At 38.3% G+C, this 18897-nt stretch overlaps 2 protein-coding genes across 4 annotated transcripts; both read left to right on the top strand.

Annotated features, from left to right (window-relative positions):
- Positions 1 to 496: 496 nt before the first annotated feature.
- LOC6644765 lies at positions 497 to 1521 on the top strand. 2 transcript variants are annotated; one of them, XM_047011556.1, is made up of 3 exons: positions 497 to 678; positions 770 to 1115; positions 1228 to 1521. In XM_047011556.1, exons 1-2 carry the CDS (start codon positions 640 to 642, stop codon positions 1097 to 1099), a joined length of 369 nt encoding a protein of 122 aa, XP_046867512.1. In that variant the 5' UTR covers positions 497 to 639; the 3' UTR covers positions 1100 to 1115; positions 1228 to 1521. The 2 variants fall into 2 exon arrangements, with proteins under 2 accessions (XP_046867512.1, XP_002067580.1); XM_002067544.4 differs by having other exon boundaries at positions 770 to 1521.
- Positions 1522 to 1934: 413 nt separating this feature from the next.
- LOC6644767 (carboxypeptidase D) lies at positions 1935 to 16936 on the top strand. Of its 2 annotated transcripts, none has more exons than XM_015177945.3 (9): positions 1935 to 2761; positions 10322 to 10557; positions 10635 to 11114; positions 11190 to 11290; positions 13426 to 13543; positions 13628 to 14954; positions 15019 to 15242; positions 15308 to 16548; positions 16612 to 16936. In XM_015177945.3, exons 1-9 carry the CDS (start codon positions 2234 to 2236, stop codon positions 16788 to 16790), a joined length of 4434 nt encoding a protein of 1477 aa, XP_015033431.1. In that variant the 5' UTR covers positions 1935 to 2233; the 3' UTR covers positions 16791 to 16936. The 2 variants fall into 2 exon arrangements, with proteins under 2 accessions (XP_015033431.1, XP_002067582.2); XM_002067546.4 differs by lacking the exon at positions 1935 to 2761 and adding an exon at positions 8278 to 8975 and having other exon boundaries at positions 16612 to 16934.
- Positions 16937 to 18897: the final 1961 nt, after the last annotated feature.

The following is an 18897-nucleotide window of genomic DNA, read 5'->3' as shown; positions in this document are numbered from 1 at the left end:
AAATAAATTTATGTTTTAGATATTGGTCTTTAAATCCCAATGACACTAGAGCAAAAGCAATGTAAAGATAATGAGCTTTTGCTTTTTTCACTTTTCCCTTTACTTACAACGAGAAGTGCAAACAAAGTTTCGCTTAAGCTTCCGCTTCCTGGTCAACATAATTAAGATACTTTCGTTAGCCTGAATTGGATGCTGGATTATGTACAGGATTTTGCTTTGTAGGGTGAAGGGTGGTCACGGAAATGGGATATGGTTATGGAGAATGGTGTTCGGGTAGGCTTGTGGGTTTGTTTGTTTTGACATTCAATACGCTCGTCGTAGGTCGTTGTTGCCTTCGCCTTCGGGTTTCTTGGCCAGACGGAAGCGGAAGAAGCATGTGTGCTTGCGCCCGTATGCTTGTGCACAATGTATGTGTGTGTGTATGTGTGTAGATGGGAGCCATGTATAAATAGCCGAACGCCCCACAGGATTCGGATACTTGGCGAATAACGCTTCGGACGCGCAAGTCGCAGCGCCTAAAAATAGGCAACAGTAACGGAAAGGAAAACCAAACAAATTTATTAATAATTTTTGCGCAGTTAGTTAAATTTTTGGTTGAATTATGTCGAACATTTGAATTGATTACACACAGACAGAGAGATGACGGGCTATCAGGATATCACGGCATTGGAGAAATCGGTAAATATCAAAACACAAAACTGAAGGGTAACTATTTATACTTATATTCTCCTCCCCCTGACATGGGTCATAAAACCTTGCCCTTTGAAAGGTGGCCAATGCTGGCAGCCAATTGTATACAATGGCCCACAAGCTGCATGCAGTGGAACGTAGCCTGGACCAGACCACAATGGAGCAAATGGATGAAATGGAGGTTATGGAGTTATTGGAATCTATGACCGAAGTGACAAATGAGTATCAAAATCTGCGCAAGGATATACAGGAGGTGCAGCAATTGCAGCGTGACGTCAGCACATCCATACGATTTCAAATGCGAAGCATGCAGCAAACTTTTCAGATGCTCAAGAAGCGACTTGCCACATCCCAGGAGCAGCAAAAGAAACGCCGAAGAAACGAACTGATGACACCCCAAGAGCATTAGCAGATGTTGGATATGGGTATGGGTATAAGAAACCAAGAAGTGGGTAGTGTAATGGTAATGGTGGCACCGCCTACTCAATTTATGAATATTCCATGATATTTTTATTCGTTTTTTTATTGATTGGTCAGGCCTGTAATACATATTCAACCTAGTTAAGTAACCCAAATCCCAGATAGGACTCGAACTGCAAATGGAAATATCAAGAAAATCGTAAGCAATCAAATGTGTACTGTAACTAACAACTACTTTAAAAACTTATATCAAATAGAATGACACCAAACTATTCATTTTTTATACTCTGAAACACTTTTACATATGTAGTATGTAAAAGTAAACCAAAAATACTTTATTGCAAGCAAAATGCAAACCAAAACGTCTGATTACCATTTGAATGAAAAAAAACTGCAATTTTCCAAACGAAAAAAAAAAAACCAAAAACAAAGATTTGCCTTAATATAAAAAAACCAAATTATACTAATTTTTGATATATACACATTTTAAGACATATACACATATATTAAACATTTCTATAGACCTTTATTATTTTTGTTTTAATGTGTTTGTTAGTTTATGCTTAAGTATTTGTTGTTGAATAAATTATAATTAAGAAATTTCATTATTTTAATTTTCAATTTCGGCGCCTTATAAATGTAAAGGACGCAGGTGTTGGCAAATGGTCAAATTGGCGTTGACAAAAACTGAGTAATCGATATCGATTGTTTGGCGTGTGAGAGAAAAAACTGGGAACCTTACTCAAATACTGGGAGCTGGGCTCCAATATAATTTAGTGTACGTACAAGTTGGTAACACTGCTTCAGTTTACCGTTGTGTTTGTCTTTATATGAGTGCAATTGCAATTAGGGACGAGCGCGAGTGTATGTGTGTGTGTGTGTGTTGTGTTGTGTTGATGTTGTTGAATAGTAGCAACAAATGCAATTGTTAATAACTAATTAGCATATCGATTAAAGAGAAAGCAACAAGTGAAAACGCTATCTCTCTCCCACACTACAGCATTTTGCATCTGTCAGAGTGTGCGCGCCTGCGGTCTGTGTTGTGTTTGTGTGTGATATTTGTTGTTATTGTTAGCTGCTTACGTGTCTGCGTCGTCGCAGATTCGTATTTGGCGGTAGAGATATGCCGCCTGCTCTAGCTTCCTCGTATGTTCTTGTGATCCTAAAATGCATTTGCCTTGTCCTTACAATTGCCTCCCCCACGGCGTCTTCAGTAAACAGCATCAGCAGCGACAGCAGTGAAAATGCCCAAGTCGAAGTAGTCGAGGAAACGGAGAATTTCCTCTCCAATCCCCATTATCTTAATAACGACGAAATCGGTCAACTCTTCAAGCAAATCGGCGGTGATTATCCACATTTGGCTCAAGCCTATAGCATTGGACGATCTTCGCAAGGTCGACCATTGCATGCTTTGGCCTTGAATGCTCCACCCACGCCGGATAATGAGAAAACCGGGGATTTACTTCGTCCCATGGTCAAATTGGTGGCCAACATACAAGGCGATGAGACATTGGGTCGCCAGATAGTACTCTACATGGCCGAATATCTGGCCACCAGCTATGACATCGACACTGATGTGCAAAAGTTATTAAATACCACGGAAATACATTTTCTGCCCAGCTGTAATCCAGATGGATTTGCTGCTGCCCAGGTAAGTTCGATCAAAAGAAAAGAAAGCAATGAACAAAATGAAATGAAAGAAGCAGAACAAAACAGCTGCAAGCTCCATAAGCCCTGCTGTGTCTAAACCCATTTAAAATATATGAATACAAAAAGTGAATGTATTTATGTACATACATAGGTATATACAGACCCAAATCTTTAAAAATTTTACATATGTATGTACACTTTTATGTACATTGTCGCACAGTAAAACCTATGAATCATAGAAAATCTTTTCTTTCGAATTATGAATATATGTATATATAAGCAAGTTAAACCGGCTAGCAAGCCCCTTGCCTCTGCTCCGCACCGCCTACGTCATCAATCCAAAACAGCACCTTTCGCTCTCCCTCTCTCTCTCTCTTTCTCTCTAGTTCTCTCAATTAAATTGGGGGCGCATTGTAAAGGGGGGCAAAGTTTTTGATCATTTTCTACTACGTTTCCCCCATATACAGATAACTTGCTTTCTCCACCCATGTGTCTCTCTCTCTCCTCTCTCTATCAAACTGAAACCAAGATCACCTGCAAATTAGCTTTTTAAGTTATTTGCTCTAGTTCTAGTTTTTCGTTTTGGGTCACGATTGAAATAGACTATAATTAATAGCATTTGGGAACTGAGTCTGTTTAGAGATATATAGGACTTTGGATGTAAACTTGATCAATTAACTGTTTTTATATAACCATATTTAAGTTAATTTTATTGACTTTACCCAACGTGCTGGCGCAAGTGTTTTTCCTTACAATAATAAAATCCAAATAAATGTTAAAATGCATTAAGTATATATGCATGTATATTGATAACTATAGATGTACAGTCGAGCCTCTATAGTTATACCAACCTACTCGTAGCCAGTAAAAATCATAAATTTGCAGTTCAAAACAGTTTCTCTAGGTATCTAAAGGACTTTTTCAGAATCTGATAGTGTAAGTCGCTGTCAATCAATAAGTACTGCAATCTGGTTAAAGGTCATGCCAAAGGACTTGATTTAAAAGAGATTATAGCTTGCAAAGCTTTAAGTAGTTGATCCAAAACCAGTGATGGATCCCCGAGAGGGTTAACTAGGAATATCACTTCCCCATACCAATCATGTTGTTGTTGAAATGTTAACAATTTGCTTAAAGTAAATCATTTTCCCCCTCACAGTCTTTAATCATTATATCGATTTATAGTTTTTCTAAAGAAATAAAGTCGGAAATGCTTTCTTTGCACACTTCTTATCGAGCACTTGCCTATTTTGAGGGGGCTATTTCACTGCCCGGATCCGAATCTTGTATTCTGCTTTAAGTATAAGTTACTATTACGTTTTTCTACAAGTGATTTGCATGGAATTAGTCAGTTGATCTAAGCTAAGTTAAGCCTTATCGTGTGTGCTAGTTTTTAGAAAGTCTTAGCAATCCAGTTTTCTCTCAATCCATTTTATTTCAAGCAACTACAACAATTTCCATTTGTAGTTGCTTAAGTAAGCAATAAGGTAAAGATCTAGGTGTATGTAGTTTGTTAATGACATGAAATAAGCTACTTAAGCTTGTGTAATTTGTTGTATTTAAAATGTTATCTACTAAACATTTCACAATCTTAGGCCCTTAAGCGTAACGACGCTCCCAAAAAGACAATTGTTGTTCACTCTTAATGCGAATATTGCGAATGTTTTTCCCTTTACCTGAAATAAAAACAATTGATGAATAGGTTGTCAAAACCTTTTCTATTTATATATGTTTGTGCACTGTTCGGGGATAATCTTTCGTTGACACTTTTTTAGTTCTGTTGGAATTTCTAGTTAGTCATGATTAGATTAAAATGTTGGCATTCAAATGGCCATAACTTCAAGTGATTTGCGTGATAAGTGACTTGGGGGCCGTAGATAGTTTATTTCGACAGTTTTATGGCTTCTTGTCATAAATTTGTTGAAGAAACAAGGTACAATTTGTTGTCGTTTCGGGCTTTGCCTTTTGACAGATTAACAGCTAACACCTGACGTCATTTGTTGTTGGTTTTTGTTTTGGTGTTGCAATTGCAGAAACAAAACAAACGGTTGCAATTATCTTTCAAAGAAAACTGGTTACACACAAATGATGCCGCCAACGCCACCCGCACCCCCACCCCCACTGCCGTTGCAGTCATCATCGATATTTGTACAAAGTTTCGGCTTACATATTCTCTGTCTGTTTTTGTTTTGTTTTTTCCTGCAATTGAGAGGCATTTTGTATGCAACCGGTTTACCTTTACCCAAGGGATGGGTGGGTGAAGGGGGGCCGGTGGTTACAAAGTGTAATAGTAGTAGCTTAACCAATTTCCGTTGACAGTTTTAAAGTAACTTCTAGCAGTATGTCAATCTGATACTCTTTTCTATACAATCCACTGACACCCGCTCATGCTCTCTGATGTACGTACTTATCTAAGTTGTCTAAGTTATTTCGTACAACTACGTTTCGTCTTATTATCAGTACATACATATGTATAAGAATTGATGATCTCGAAACTGACCTACACTTGCCAGAAAAAATATCCGTACACCATGAGAACATAACAATTTGTCAAAAAAATTGTGCTTTAATAAACTTAAAAGTATGAAATTGCTATTCATATGTTCAACATATTTATTGTCCAATATATTTAACTCGTTTTTACACGATTCTATTATTTTAAATTAAAATTAGCAAACAAAAACAAAAAACTTCATAAGAAAGGAACAGAAAAAGTATCCGTACAACAAAATAAAAACCTAAAAAATATTCAAAAATCTTATAATATATTGAGCTTTAGTAGCTCGTAGGATAGCCCTTCCTCTTAAGGACCTCTGCAAGGCGACGGGGCATCGAATTTACCAGTTTGGATGTTTCATCTTTGGTAATAGCATTCCATTCACTCAAAAGGACGTTTTTGAGCATTTCCTTTGAAGTTATGGTGTGCTGTCGAATTTTGCGTTCCAGCAAATCCCATAAATGTTCGATGGGGTTAAGGTCTGGTGATTGTGGTGGAGTATCTAGCCTTTTTTTGGTATTAAATAGCAACCAGAGCTTAACATTGTGGGCAGTGTGCTTGGGATCGTTATCATGTTGGAAATAATAATCGTCTCCCAGCCCCAACTGCTCAGCACTTGGTTTCAAATTGGACTTTAAAACATTTAAATATCCATATTGGTCCATAATGGATTCTATAAATACGAGTTTACCCACTCCTTCGGCCGCCATACACCCCCAGACCATCACCCCACCTCCGCCATGTTTGACAGTGGGCGCCAAATTTTCTTTATTCAAAGCAGTACCACTTTTTCGCCATACGAGTTTTCTGCCCTTTATGCCAAATATGCAATATTTGCTTTCGTCCGAAAATAAAACACTTTCCCAAAACTCTGGAGGCTTATTTACATGGTCATTGGCAAAATCCATTCGCTTTTTTCGGTTGACATCTGATATGTAGGGCTTTTTACGTGCTACACGGCCATGATAACCCTCTTTTTTCAATATTTTGCGAACAGTGTCTTCATGAATGGTTTTACCAAACGAATCTTTAACATTTTCGCTTAATTTCGATGCAGTTACTCGAGGATTCTTCTTTACTTCCTGCAATATTGACCGTTTTTCACGATCTGACAGCTTGCTCGGGCGCCCAGAACGTGGCTTTGAAAGAATGGAGCCAGTTTTTTCGAAGGTATTAACCACGTACTGGACAGAGGAGTGGGACCTGCCTATTATTTTTCCAATTTCTCGAAAAGACTTCCCTTCATTTCGAAGTTTTAGAATAATTTTCCGTTCGTCTGGAGTAATTTCCTTACTTTTGGGTGCCATGCTAAATACTCGAACTTTTTATATGTTAAGCCTATCTTGAAAGTCATGTATTCACGCCACAAAATACCACAAACTAAAATGTAACTGTAATTGAGTTAATAAAGATCTGCTGATAGCATGGGATGCCCCCTTTTCGATGCGTACGGAAACTTTTTCTAGGTTACAATGTTGCCACATTTTCATTTTAAATTTAAAAAAAATGCTTCTCGTGTAACAAGAATTATAAAATATTGTGAGAATCAAAAAAAAATATCGAATAAACATAATAATAAAACAGACCTATCAAATTATAACTTTATCGCTGTTATTATCCGATGTAAACTTGAATTTTCTACTTAATACTTGCATGTACGGATAATTTTTCTGGCAAGTGTAAGTCAATTCTAAGAAAAACTACGAGTCAAAAAGTCAGATGTGAAAACTTTTCTAGAATGATGAAGAACTTTTTTGTTTTGTGGGTTTCTAATTATTTGCTTATCGCTATGTTTTCCTCAGGTTTGTGATAATGATAATGGGTAAAACCGCAGTTTAATACGAAACTGTTGCTCAGTGCTAAATGTTCTCAGTTTAACAATGTACAAATGTCGAAAAAAAAAAAAGAAGAAAAGTTGCCATGAAGCCGACTGCGCAATGCTCTTTAAAGGAAGAGAATATTACAATTTTCTTAGAAAAGTCAATGGCTACATTTGATTAATACAAGGTATTTGTCCAGAAATCCCCTATAAATATTATTAATGGGTTTTTTGTAAGTGCAGGGCATTAAAAGCGCAGAGACGTGACTGCGACGCCGACGACAATGATAATGTCCGGGATTTCAGCTGATAAGCATCGACGAGCAAAAACCAAACATGAAAGTGTAAGGAGAGGCAGAGAGAAAATACGTGCCATTGTGTGGGTGTTGAACCCACGCAGAGGCTCACAAGATAACACACACACACACACACACACAGGCACACACTCAGATGCGGATAACGGGAAACAGTGGAGGAGCAAGGAATGCTGTTGCTATGACGCCAATGCGACGTCATTATTGATTTTTTATCTCTCTTTGGCTAAAAATATCCTGCACGACTGACGTACATTGTCAAGCTCTCTCACTCTCTCTTACTTGCGCCGGCGCCTTGCACGCTTTACATCTGGCAATGCCGCAACTCAAAGCAGCGCCACATTCAAAAATAAAAACTTGAAATAATAACAACTATTAATTTCTGTTAAAAGCAACAAAAACAAAAATAAATATATATATACATATATAGAAGAAAGAAAAAACCGTCAATTGAGAGGAGGAGGGCGATAGCGCGGTTGGGTTGCCGTGTAATTTCCCTACAATTAGCGCGCGCTTTGTGTGACTCTCTGCAGCAGCAGAGCATTGCGACGTAAGCAGCGATAGCGGCAGCAGCAGCAACAGCGGGCACGGGCTTAAGGCCAATCAACGCAACAAATTTTCAAACAGTACATTTTACGAAGCTGAGCTGCATCAACCATATACGCCGCCACCACGGACAAAACGGACGACGACGACGACACCAAGCACCGCCGACACTGACAGCGACCAGCAGCAGCAACGACAACAACAAGAGACGAGAAAAAGAAGAGACCACAAAGCCAAACACAACACGCCGCCGCCGCCGTTTGGTGTGTGCTGTGCGTCAGTGTGTGTGTGTGTGTGTGTGCTGAAAGGAGAGCATAGCCAAACAAAATAAAACGAAATTTAAACATAAAAAAACAACAATAACAAAATAAAATTAACATCAAGACGACGACGAAGAGGCGTAAGAATAACAGAAGAATTATTACACACACACACAACGAGAGGGAGAGAGAGAGAGAGACAGTGAGAAAGGAGAGGATTGGAGTGGAGTGTTGAGGAAACGGGAGCTTTCAATTTGCACGCCAGTGATAACCAAAACAGCAGGCGAACGAACCAAACCCAATTGAGGTCAAAGATGAAGCTGATAATGATGAAAATGAAGATAACATCCCTGATGTGGCCACTGATGATGCTGGCGATCTTCTCGTCCAGCAGCTATTCGTATATCATCAAGGAGGATGAAAGCTTTCTGCATAATCCGCATTATGCTAGTCAACAGGAGCTGGAGGATGTCTTTGCCGGACTGGCAAAGACATACCCGGAGCTGGCCAGTGTCCATAGTCTGGGACGTTCGTTGGAGGGACGAAATTTGTTGGCATTGCAAATCTCCCGACATGCCCATCAGCGGAATTTACTTACTCCGCCCGTGAAGTACATAGCCAATATGCACGGGGATGAGACCGTGGGTCGACAGCTGCTTATCTATTTGGCTCAATATTTGCTAGGAAATTACGAGACGAGCCTAGAGATTGGTCAATTGGTGAATTCAACAGATATCTATCTGATGCCCACCATGAATCCCGATGGTTATGCCCTGTCCAAGGTATGTGAGCTTCACACACAGTTAAACAGAGAAAAAGAGAGAGAGATAGAGAAGGAGAGCGCGCGGAGATGTCACCTGTTTGTGGTATAGCTTGTTCTCTCTCTCTCTCTCTCTGTCTGTGTTTTGTTCCCTTTTTTTTGTGGGGGAAAAAAATCAATAACTGTGAAATTGTTATGTGCGTGTGTGGGTGGAGTAGATGGTATGAAGTTTAGGGGGGGCTGATGGCATAAACCTTTTCCTGCCTACCTCCCGCCTCCACACCCGTCCTTTGGCCACGCCCCAAAGAGCAATGTTGACATATTGCACACACACACACACACACACAGAGAGAACTATCATTATATTTGGCAACAAAAAATGTTGAAAATTAATGTTGTTGATTGGTTGGTTGAGTTGGTGAGTGATGGTTGTAGATAGGCTTCAATGTTTAGACCGATATCAAAGGTATATGTACAATGTATGTATGCACATATATCTTTAAGATATCATATGGAAATGTTTTCATGTTTTCATGTTAACTCGACAGGTGCGCCTAGACCTAGAAACCTTCTCTTTAGAAGAAAGAACTCCAAATCAAGTTGCATTTAAGCTCAAAGGCCTGTTTAGACTTAATTAAAAACTAAATGAATTTACATGCTGGCTGCCACACGTGTGTTCTTTTACCATTCCCCTCCTTCAATCGCACCACCCTTTCCCCCAACTAGCCAACTTCTCCTCCTCCTCATGGGGAATGTGTTTGCCTAGCGTGACTGATCATTTTTATTCTGTTCACTTTATGTGAACTTTATACATTTTATTCTATAAATTTAATTATATAATTTGCTTAAGCACAATGGTGTGAGAAGACTAAAGAGGAGAGGGAGAACAGGCGTGTGGTGGGGAAGGGGGGAACGGAGTTCATGTGCGTTCGTTGGATTAAACATTTGAGATAAGGTAAAAAAAAAACTGGAACTCTGCTTTTGATTTGATTGACTTGCTCCAGTTTTAAAGTGATTATGCATTCAATCTATACATATATTTATATGGATATATATGCATTGATTATGTCCTAAGCCGACTTGCCCCTACCCCGCCCCCCACACCGTCCAACCAACACCTGACTGACATTTAAAAGTAGAAACCGAGTCTAAGAGCAAGTGAGAGAGAGAGAGAGAGCAACTTGGTAAGGAGACAAGCTTTGAATGCCAAATTGGGTGAAACTTTTGTTGTCGTCCATTAATATATATTACTACCCATGATACCCATGATATCTGACATAACGCCAACGCCCCATCCCTCCACCGCCGCCCCCAAATTGATCCAACTCTATAGATTAAATGAGTTTTGGCTTTTTTCTTTTTTTGCAGGAAGGCCATTGCGAATCTCTGCCCAACTATGTGGGACGTGGCAATGCGGCTGGCGTTGATTTGAATCGTGATTTTCCGGATCGTCTGCAGCAACCGCATGTCCATCAGTTGCGTGCCCAAACCCGTCAGCCGGAGACAGCTGCTCTAGCCGAATGGATAGTGAGCAAACCATTTGTATTATCTGCCAATTTCCATGGCGGAGCCGTTGTTGCCAGCTATCCCTATGATAATTCCATGTAAGTGCTTGAATACGGCAGAAAAACCTAAAGAGCATTGAATTAATGTATTTCTATCTTCCACCACCGATTGTTAGAGCCCACAATGAATGCTGTGAGGAGAGCCTGACGCCGGACGATCGCGTCTTTAAGCAATTGGCGCACACATACTCCGATAATCATCCGATCATGCGACGCGGTAATAACTGCAATGATACCTTCAATGGGGGCATTACAAACGGTGCCAATTGGTATGAACTATCCGGTGGCATGCAGGATTTCAATTATGCCTTTACCAATTGCTTTGAACTCACTATCGAGTTGAGTTGCTGCAAATTCCCATTGGCCAGCACATTGCCCACGGAATGGCAACGCAATAAGCGTCCATTGCTCGAGCTCTTGAGACAGGCGCATATTGGCATTAAGGGTCTCGTTGAGGATCGCAACGGCTATCCGATTGCGGATGCCAGCATTATAGTCTCTGGATTGGAGGATAAACCCATAACCACCTCGAAACGGGGAGAATACTGGAGATTGTTGACGCCTGGCATCTATAGTGTTTATGCTGCAGCTTTTGGGTAATGATAAGATGATTGATTACAAAAGGAATTGTGATTTCATATTCGAATTTTTGGAATCTATTTGCATTACAGATATCAATCGAGTACACCGCAGGAGATACGTGTGACCAATAATAATGCAGAGGCTTTGCGTATCGATTTCAAACTGTTGCCCCTTGAGACGAAATATGATGGTATTAGCAGTTTATATAGTCCATATTTCTTTAGACATTAGAGACGATCGATGAAATCTGCATACAAATGATGATGATGATGATGATAATGATGATGATGATGAAAATCGAATGATTATGTTGATGATGATAATGATTAATGTTCATGATAATGTTGATAATGACACTGCACAATTGCATACTGCATCCTTTTAGCTGGCACTACACACACACACACACACACATACACACATAGACATAACTTTCCATACCCACATTCTCCTAACCCACCCACGGTATTGAAATCACACACACACACTGTCTATATATGCACACTCATATGAAGCCTCTGAAAGAGAATCACTTTTAAGAAAAGGGTTTTAGGCTATTGTATTTAATTTCGAAATCTCTTTTTTAGTTTTGTTATCGTTTCCCTCAACACCTCTATATACATATATCTCTCTCTCTCTCTTTCTTTCTCATGTATTTAGCTGCCATGGCAAAAAGATAAAATGATTAAGTACATATGTATATACATAAAAATATGTACAATTATTTTTCTTTTGGTTTGTTATTTGTTTGCATTTTTTTCTTGTTTAATTTAAGCTGCTCTCTTTTCATTTCTCTATCATTTGTATATACATACATTCATGGAATGGAATTTGGAATAGAATGAAAAGTTTGACTGTTAGTTACCCCTCCCCCCGCCACTTGGGATGGCATCAAATGTCTCCTAGAGCTCAAACAACCCGCCAAACAATCCATTTCCATTCTCTTCTCTGTTTTCTTCTCTTTACAACTTATTCTTCTTACAAACAAAAATAAAAAAACATAATGGAAAAAAATATTAAAAAAGAAAGCAAGTGTAAAAGCAGTAGAAGAAAACCATGTGTAAAATAAAACAAAAGAAAACCAAAAAAAAAAAAAAGCAAAACTATGCGCAAATTTATGATAAATATGAAGAAATATACAAAAATAAATTTAACTATATAATGAGATAAATATATACAACAAAATATATATATCTATATATACATATATAGATTTATGGTTAATCCTATCAGAACAAAAACTAAACCACTAAATTGTTAAACATTTTTTTCTTTACTACAAATTTTTATTCTACAGAATATATATATATTTACGATCTATATGTGAAATTGCATTTCTTTTTGTCATAGTTAAAAAGCAACTAAACAAAAAAAAGAACGTAAATTAAAATGTTTAGGAAGGGCAAAATAAAATTATTTGACTTATCGTTTCTATATATAAAAAAACAAAAAAAAAAAACCATAAATCCTTAATCTGCATTAAACAATTGTCTTTTCTATTGCCTTTCCATTTTTAATGGTTATTTTTTCTGTTTGATTTAAAATTTGAATCAAGTAAATCAGTAAGAAACAAATATTCCTCAATATATCAACGTATATATATATATATACATATATTCCTATATGTATGTAATCAAATAAGTACCTAAATTGTGCAACAAATTTTTTTTTATTATGATTATTTTTTGGTCAAAACAAAAATGTGCCAAAAGCTACGAGATAAACTAATGTTTTTTTTTCCCCCCGTTAGTTTATACGATTTAAGATTTTTAACAATTTTTGCATAATGGTTATAATTGTGTTGTAAATTTTTCTTTATTCAAATATAAATACATGCACACACACACATACACACGCACATACACATACAACTACAAAATAACAGAGCTACAAAAAAATAAATGTTGATACAAAAATACAACAACAACAAAAAGAAAACCAAGAAATTGAAAACCATGAATGAAGCTAAATAAAATGCACTTTGCTTTCCATTTGCTCCTCAGTCTGATTGATTTTTTGGCATGAATAAAATAAACGATCAGAATATTTATAGAGTTGGCCTGCATCTGTTGCTTGGTAATATCCTTTCACTCTCTCTCTCTCTCTCTCTCTCTCTGTCTCTTTTATTTTGGCTTTTTATTATCATTTTTGTTTACGCCTTTATTCACAAATTGGGTTTTCGTTTGTTGCATCTTCATCTAAGCACCATTTCTCCTCATCTATCATCCATCAGGGATCATCATTGATCATCATCATCATCTGTTTAATCTTATTTCTGTTTTTTAATTTTCGTATTCATGTCTGTTTATTCTGATCCTGAATTAGGCAATTATCACAAAGTGAAAGTGGAACGTGCTGAACCCGCTGAGGAGAGAAAGGAGAAATTTGATGGCTTTCTTACACCGACCGAATTCGAGCATCACAATTTCACAGCCATGGAGAGGTAATTGTTTTTTTTTATTTCTATTCTATTCTATTTCTACAATTTACTGATCTATGTGTATATATGTATGTATTTCTGATGTAGCTTCCTAAGAAAGATTACGGCCAGTTATCCATCCATTACCCGACTCTATAGCATTGGCAAAAGTGTCGAAGGTCGTGATTTATGGGTACTAGAAATCTTTGCCACAGCCGGAAGACCTGTTCCGGGTGTGCCTGAATTCAAATATGTGGCCAATATGCATGGCAACGAGGTGGTCGGCAAGGAGATGCTCTTACTGCTAACCAAATACCTGGTGGAACGATTTGGCAACGATGAGCGAGTCACTCGGATGGTTAACAATACGAGAATGCATTTCCTGTACAGCATGAATCCGGATGGCTATGAGATGTCACACGAAGGCGATCGCACCGGCTCGGCGGGTCGTGCCAATGCCCATGGCATCGACTTGAATCGCAATTTTCCCGATCAATATGGCACCGATAAGTTCAACAACATCACAGAGCCCGAAGTAGAGGCTGTTATGAATTGGACATTGTCGCTGCCGTTTGTACTATCGGCCAATTTGCATGGCGGCTCACTGGTGGCCAATTATCCGTACGATGACAATGAGAATGATTTCAATGATCCGTATAGTCGTCTGCGGGATGGCAATATCAATGGCCGTAAACTGAATCCCACCGAAGATCATGCCTTGTTCCGTCATCTGGCCTTGGTATATTCCCGGGCCCATCCCACCATGCATCTGGGTCAGCCATGTGAACTCTTTCGCAGTGAGGTCTTTGAGGAGGGCATCACGAATGGAGCTCAATGGTATAGTGTAACTGGCGGCATGCAGGATTGGAATTATGTGCGTGCCGGTTGTTTGGAACTGACCATTGAAATGGGCTGCGACAAGTTCCCCATGGCCAATGAGTTGCGCAAATATTGGCACGAACATCGTGAGCCGCTCCTCCAGTTCATCGAGCAGGCGAATCATGGTATCCATGGCTTTGTACGCAGCTCGATTGGCACTCCCATAGCAGGAGCTGTGATCCGACTGGATGGCGCGAATCATTCGATCTATAGTACCCCCTATGGGGATTATTGGAAACTGGCTTTGCCTGGTCAGCACAATGTCACGGTAGTGGCCGATGATTTTGCTCCATTGCGTGTGGAGGTGGAAGTACCCGATGCGGAACCGTTTGGCATGCGTCTGGATGTTACATTGATGCGTGACGATCCTCAGCATTGGGCATCGGCAAATGATTTTCGCATCATTGAGAATGTGGTCAACACCAGATATCACACAAATCCCGAACTTAGGGAACGACTCGCCGAGCTGGAGAATCAGAATGGACAAATAGCGACCTTTGGCTATGCGGACAATGAGTTTAGCAGATACTTTAATTACCTAAAGCTAACTTCCGATGTGAGTAGGAGTCGGCTCAGTGTCTGAAGTGACTATCTAAATGTATGTTCTCTTTAATTTATAGATTGGCGAACCAGAGGAACACAAATTCAAACTTCTGGTAATTAGTTCACTATTCGATACGGCTGCTCCATTGGGCAGGGAAATCATGTTGAATCTCATCCGGCATCTGGTCGAGGGCTATAAGCTAAAAGACACCGCTGTAACTGATTTGCTAAAACATAGCATAATCTATTTTCTGCCGCAAACCCAAAAGTTTGACGAAGTCTTTCAAATCTACAATGCAAAGTAAGAGAAAGAATGCGATGAATTATATCTAGAAATCTAAACAAACTTATATTTTTGTATTGCAGTAATTCCGTGTGTGATCCAGTGCTGGCTGATGAGCTAGCCGAACGCATATTGAATCCAGAATTGGAACCCGCACGCGATATGTTGCTGCAATTCTTGCACAGCGAACGCTTCGATATGATGCTCACGTTTAGTGCAGGCAATTCGGAGCTGATCTATCCCAAGGGTGAGCCCATCTTGGAGAAATTCGCCCATGGCATTCAACGGACCGAGTTTAACTATTCCCCGCTGCAGTGCAGTAGTACTTCGAGTCGACAAATGCACCAAGAGGTTACCGAACGGTTATCCAATCTATTCTACAAATTGTACAATGTACCCATGTTTACACTTGGTCTGTCGTGCTGCCGTTTGCCCACGCATCATGAGATTGCCTCCGTGTGGCGTACAAATATTGAGAAAATCAAAAACTTCCTAGCCCTAACCCAGACGGGAGTTAATGGTCTTGTGCAGAACGACAAGGGACAACCGTTGCGTGAGGCCTTTGTTCGCCTACTGGAGCATCCGATGGTCTACAATGTCACAAAGAATGCGGCACGCTTCCAACTTATGTTGCCCAAGGGTCTGTACGGACTCGAGGTGAGTGCCCCCAACTATGAGTCGAGGGTGGTCAAGATCGAGGTGCAGCAGGGACAACAGATCGATGTGGGTACCATACGCTTGCATGCCTTTACACTGATTCGTGGCGAGGTGACTGAAATACAAAGCAAGAAGAATAATGACCTGACCAGCGCCACAACAACAGTCACTAAGACTAGCGTAACGGGCATCGTGTTGGACAACGACAACCATCCCATACGAAATGCCAAAGTCTCTGTCTTTAAACCAGCCGGTTTAACGCATGTGCGCAACTTTACCAACAGCCTTGGTGAATACCGTCTATCGGCCGTTCCATTGGGCATTTTAACACTCAAAGTGGAGGCTCCACGGCATTTTGAGGCCACGCAAGTCGTGCATCTGGTTGATCCAACTTTGCCCACCAAAAATGTCATCTTCCATTTAAAGATCAACGAGCATGTCTTTGGGTTACCCCGATTCCTGTTCATCATCATGGCCAGCATATTGATCATTGTGGGCGTTGTCATTTGTGTCCTGTGTGCTCAGTTCTGGTTCTATAAACGACATCGTGGCAATAAGCCATACTATAACTTCTCGCTGCTGCCGCAAAAGGGTAAAGAGCAATTCGAGCTGGATGACGATGCGGGCGATGATGGTGAGACGGAACTGTTTCGATCGCCGATTAAACGTAAGTGATCCTCCAACTAGATATAGAATCATTATCATCTTCTTATTCCTATTCGCAACACAGGCGGCATGACGATTCAGCCCTACTTCGATGAAGAGAACTTGGAGCATATTCTACATACAGACGATGATACGGATGACAATGGAATGGATGATGATATGCAACCCGAATTGGATGTGGCCGATGAGAGTGGCGATGAGATTGTAATGTTGCATAACCACGGCAATCGGCGGAGGCATTAAACACAATTTTTAGAGAGAATTAGACACCTGCCCCTATCCCCCGCCCCCCCAAACTTTGCTCCAACCGTAAACACAACAACACAACATAACTGTGATTCAAACGTTTTTAAACAAAAAAAAAAAAAAAGAAACAAAAGAAAATAGGAAAGAAAAGGCGCTAAAAAAGCAAAACCCATTTTTTTTTTTAATTTTAAATTAATTGATACTTATTTTTAGGGTCAAGGCATTCCCATTGATTGATCGTAAATCAATTTGCCAAGCATTCCCAATTGATATATCAATTATTAAAATATATTTTAAATGTGTAATTACCTATAACTAAGATTGTTCACAATTCCAACAAAAACAAGGAAAAAACTAGTTAAAACTCTTTCCATAAAGCAGCAAATATATGTACATATATATATATATATATATATATACTATATATATGCAGGATCAGTTAACGTCCATTATATTTAAATAGGTTTTAGATTTGTTTTTGGAAGTGAGAGCAATCTAATGAAAAAAAAACCCCAATTATAAGCTTTTATATTTTCATTCATCTGCTTGTGCTAAATGTTAGTAAAAAAAAAAAGAAAATGTTGTAACTATATATAATATATAAAACACAAACACAAAATATCAATGTACGCATAACAGCTTTACGATTTATATAACTTTGAATATCAAACCTATATATTTTATAATATTATTGTATGAATGCGTTGTGGCCTCAGTTGTTTTTTCAACGAATCTCTTTGCGAAACACCAAACAGCCGATTCCGTAAACACTACCGATTTTATATATATATACATATGTATATTTAAATATTTCTGTACCCTCCCTTATGATCATATAATATAGTAAAGTACAATTAAGACTGAGCCTTGCAACCAAACATAATCGAGAAAAACACAAAACAAAACAAAAACAAAAGAAACAATTGTACTTAGGTAGGGCGAGTGAAATAGAAATCCAAAGCAATAATTAAAAAGCGCTTTATAATCTGACATTTATTAAACGAGCCTTACGCCTGTCCATTTTGCTCTTTATATATGTCTATGTAAAAATTATTAAAAAATTATAATAAGCTGATATTTTGGCTTGTTTAACCATTCATTTGGTGGCTTGAGAAACAGTTAACAGAACAGCATAAATTACTTTTGATTTGCTAAAATATATATGTTTGTGAAAACTATTTAGAATTCTATATGACAGAGAAGAGAATAACAAATATTATATATATATATATGGTATAGTATTTATTTATATATATTTATCTATACAAAATCAAAGGAGTTTTTTAGCTCACATGAACTGAAGTTTGTGTGTCTTGGCTATAGAACAATAACCTGTTTATACGAGTACATACATACATACATATATATCTATCTATATATGTAGAAACAAAATACCAATAAACATTTTACTTATTCCATAATCGAAATAAATGAATGTAGTTTTTGTTCTTGGCGGGGAGTCAATCAGATGAGCAGAAATCAAATGGCAAATTCATTGACTTTATAATGGAAATGAAATAGTTGCCATCGGACACATTAACACATTGATTAAGTTTAATCTAATGGTCTTGTTTTTTAACTTGAGCTAGAGCAAATTTTGGCTTAGCACGTGATTCATGCAAAAATTAATAATGATTTAACTTTGACTCTATATAACGAAAGACAATCTTATGCCTATTTATATTTAGTATAGTCATTTTGTTCTGTCAGATCAACATTCAGTTGTAGCTGTTATACCCTTGCATACTAAAGGGTCTGTTTATTTGGTGAAACAGTTTTGGGCAAATCTTGGACTTTGCTCCCTTAAGTATGCAATAGGCTGGCAGAGTATATACTCTTTTCACAAAAATATAATAACTTTTTCAATGCCTTTAATCTACAAATTTATTGTAAGCTATGTTTGTTTTTAAATATTTCAAACGTTTGTTGCAAAAAGTTCATGAAAATTGCTTTTTGCATACTTTATGGAGTAAAATTATCCCCTTTTCACCATTAGATTGATTCCTAGAAATAAAAAGTTTATTGCGAAAACTTTGAAATCGTAAAAATCTAAACTGAGATTTCATTTTTGAAAGATTTTGATAATTTAGAAAGTTAGAAAGTG

Source organism: Drosophila willistoni, assembly GCF_018902025.1.
Source record: "Drosophila willistoni isolate 14030-0811.24 chromosome XL unlocalized genomic scaffold, UCI_dwil_1.1 Seg142, whole genome shotgun sequence".
NCBI classification, from domain to species: Eukaryota; Metazoa; Arthropoda; class Insecta; order Diptera; family Drosophilidae; genus Drosophila; species Drosophila willistoni.
The sequence above is the reverse complement of the archived record's forward strand: the minus strand, read 5'-3'. Positions and strand labels throughout refer to the sequence as shown.

What these genes read in the sequence shown, in the direction of transcription:
- LOC6644765 (XM_047011556.1), top strand. Translation starts at nt 640, where the DNA reads ATGACGGGCTATCAGGATATCACGGCATTGGAGAAATCG. An exon ending in TCACGGCATTGGAGAAATCG is followed by an intron (nt 679 to 769) that starts GTAAATATCAAA and finishes GCCCTTTGAAAG; the next exon opens with GTGGCCAATGCTGGCAGCCA.
- LOC6644767 (XM_015177945.3), top strand. Translation starts at nt 2,234, where the DNA reads ATGCCGCCTGCTCTAGCTTCCTCGTATGTTCTTGTGATCCTAAAATGC. An exon ending in ATGGATTTGCTGCTGCCCAG is followed by an intron (nt 2,762 to 10,321) that starts GTAAGTTCGATC and finishes CTTTTTTTGCAG; the next exon opens with GAAGGCCATTGCGAATCTCT. An exon ending in GTTTCGATCGCCGATTAAAC is followed by an intron (nt 16,549 to 16,611) that starts GTAAGTGATCCT and finishes TTCGCAACACAG; the next exon opens with GCGGCATGACGATTCAGCCC.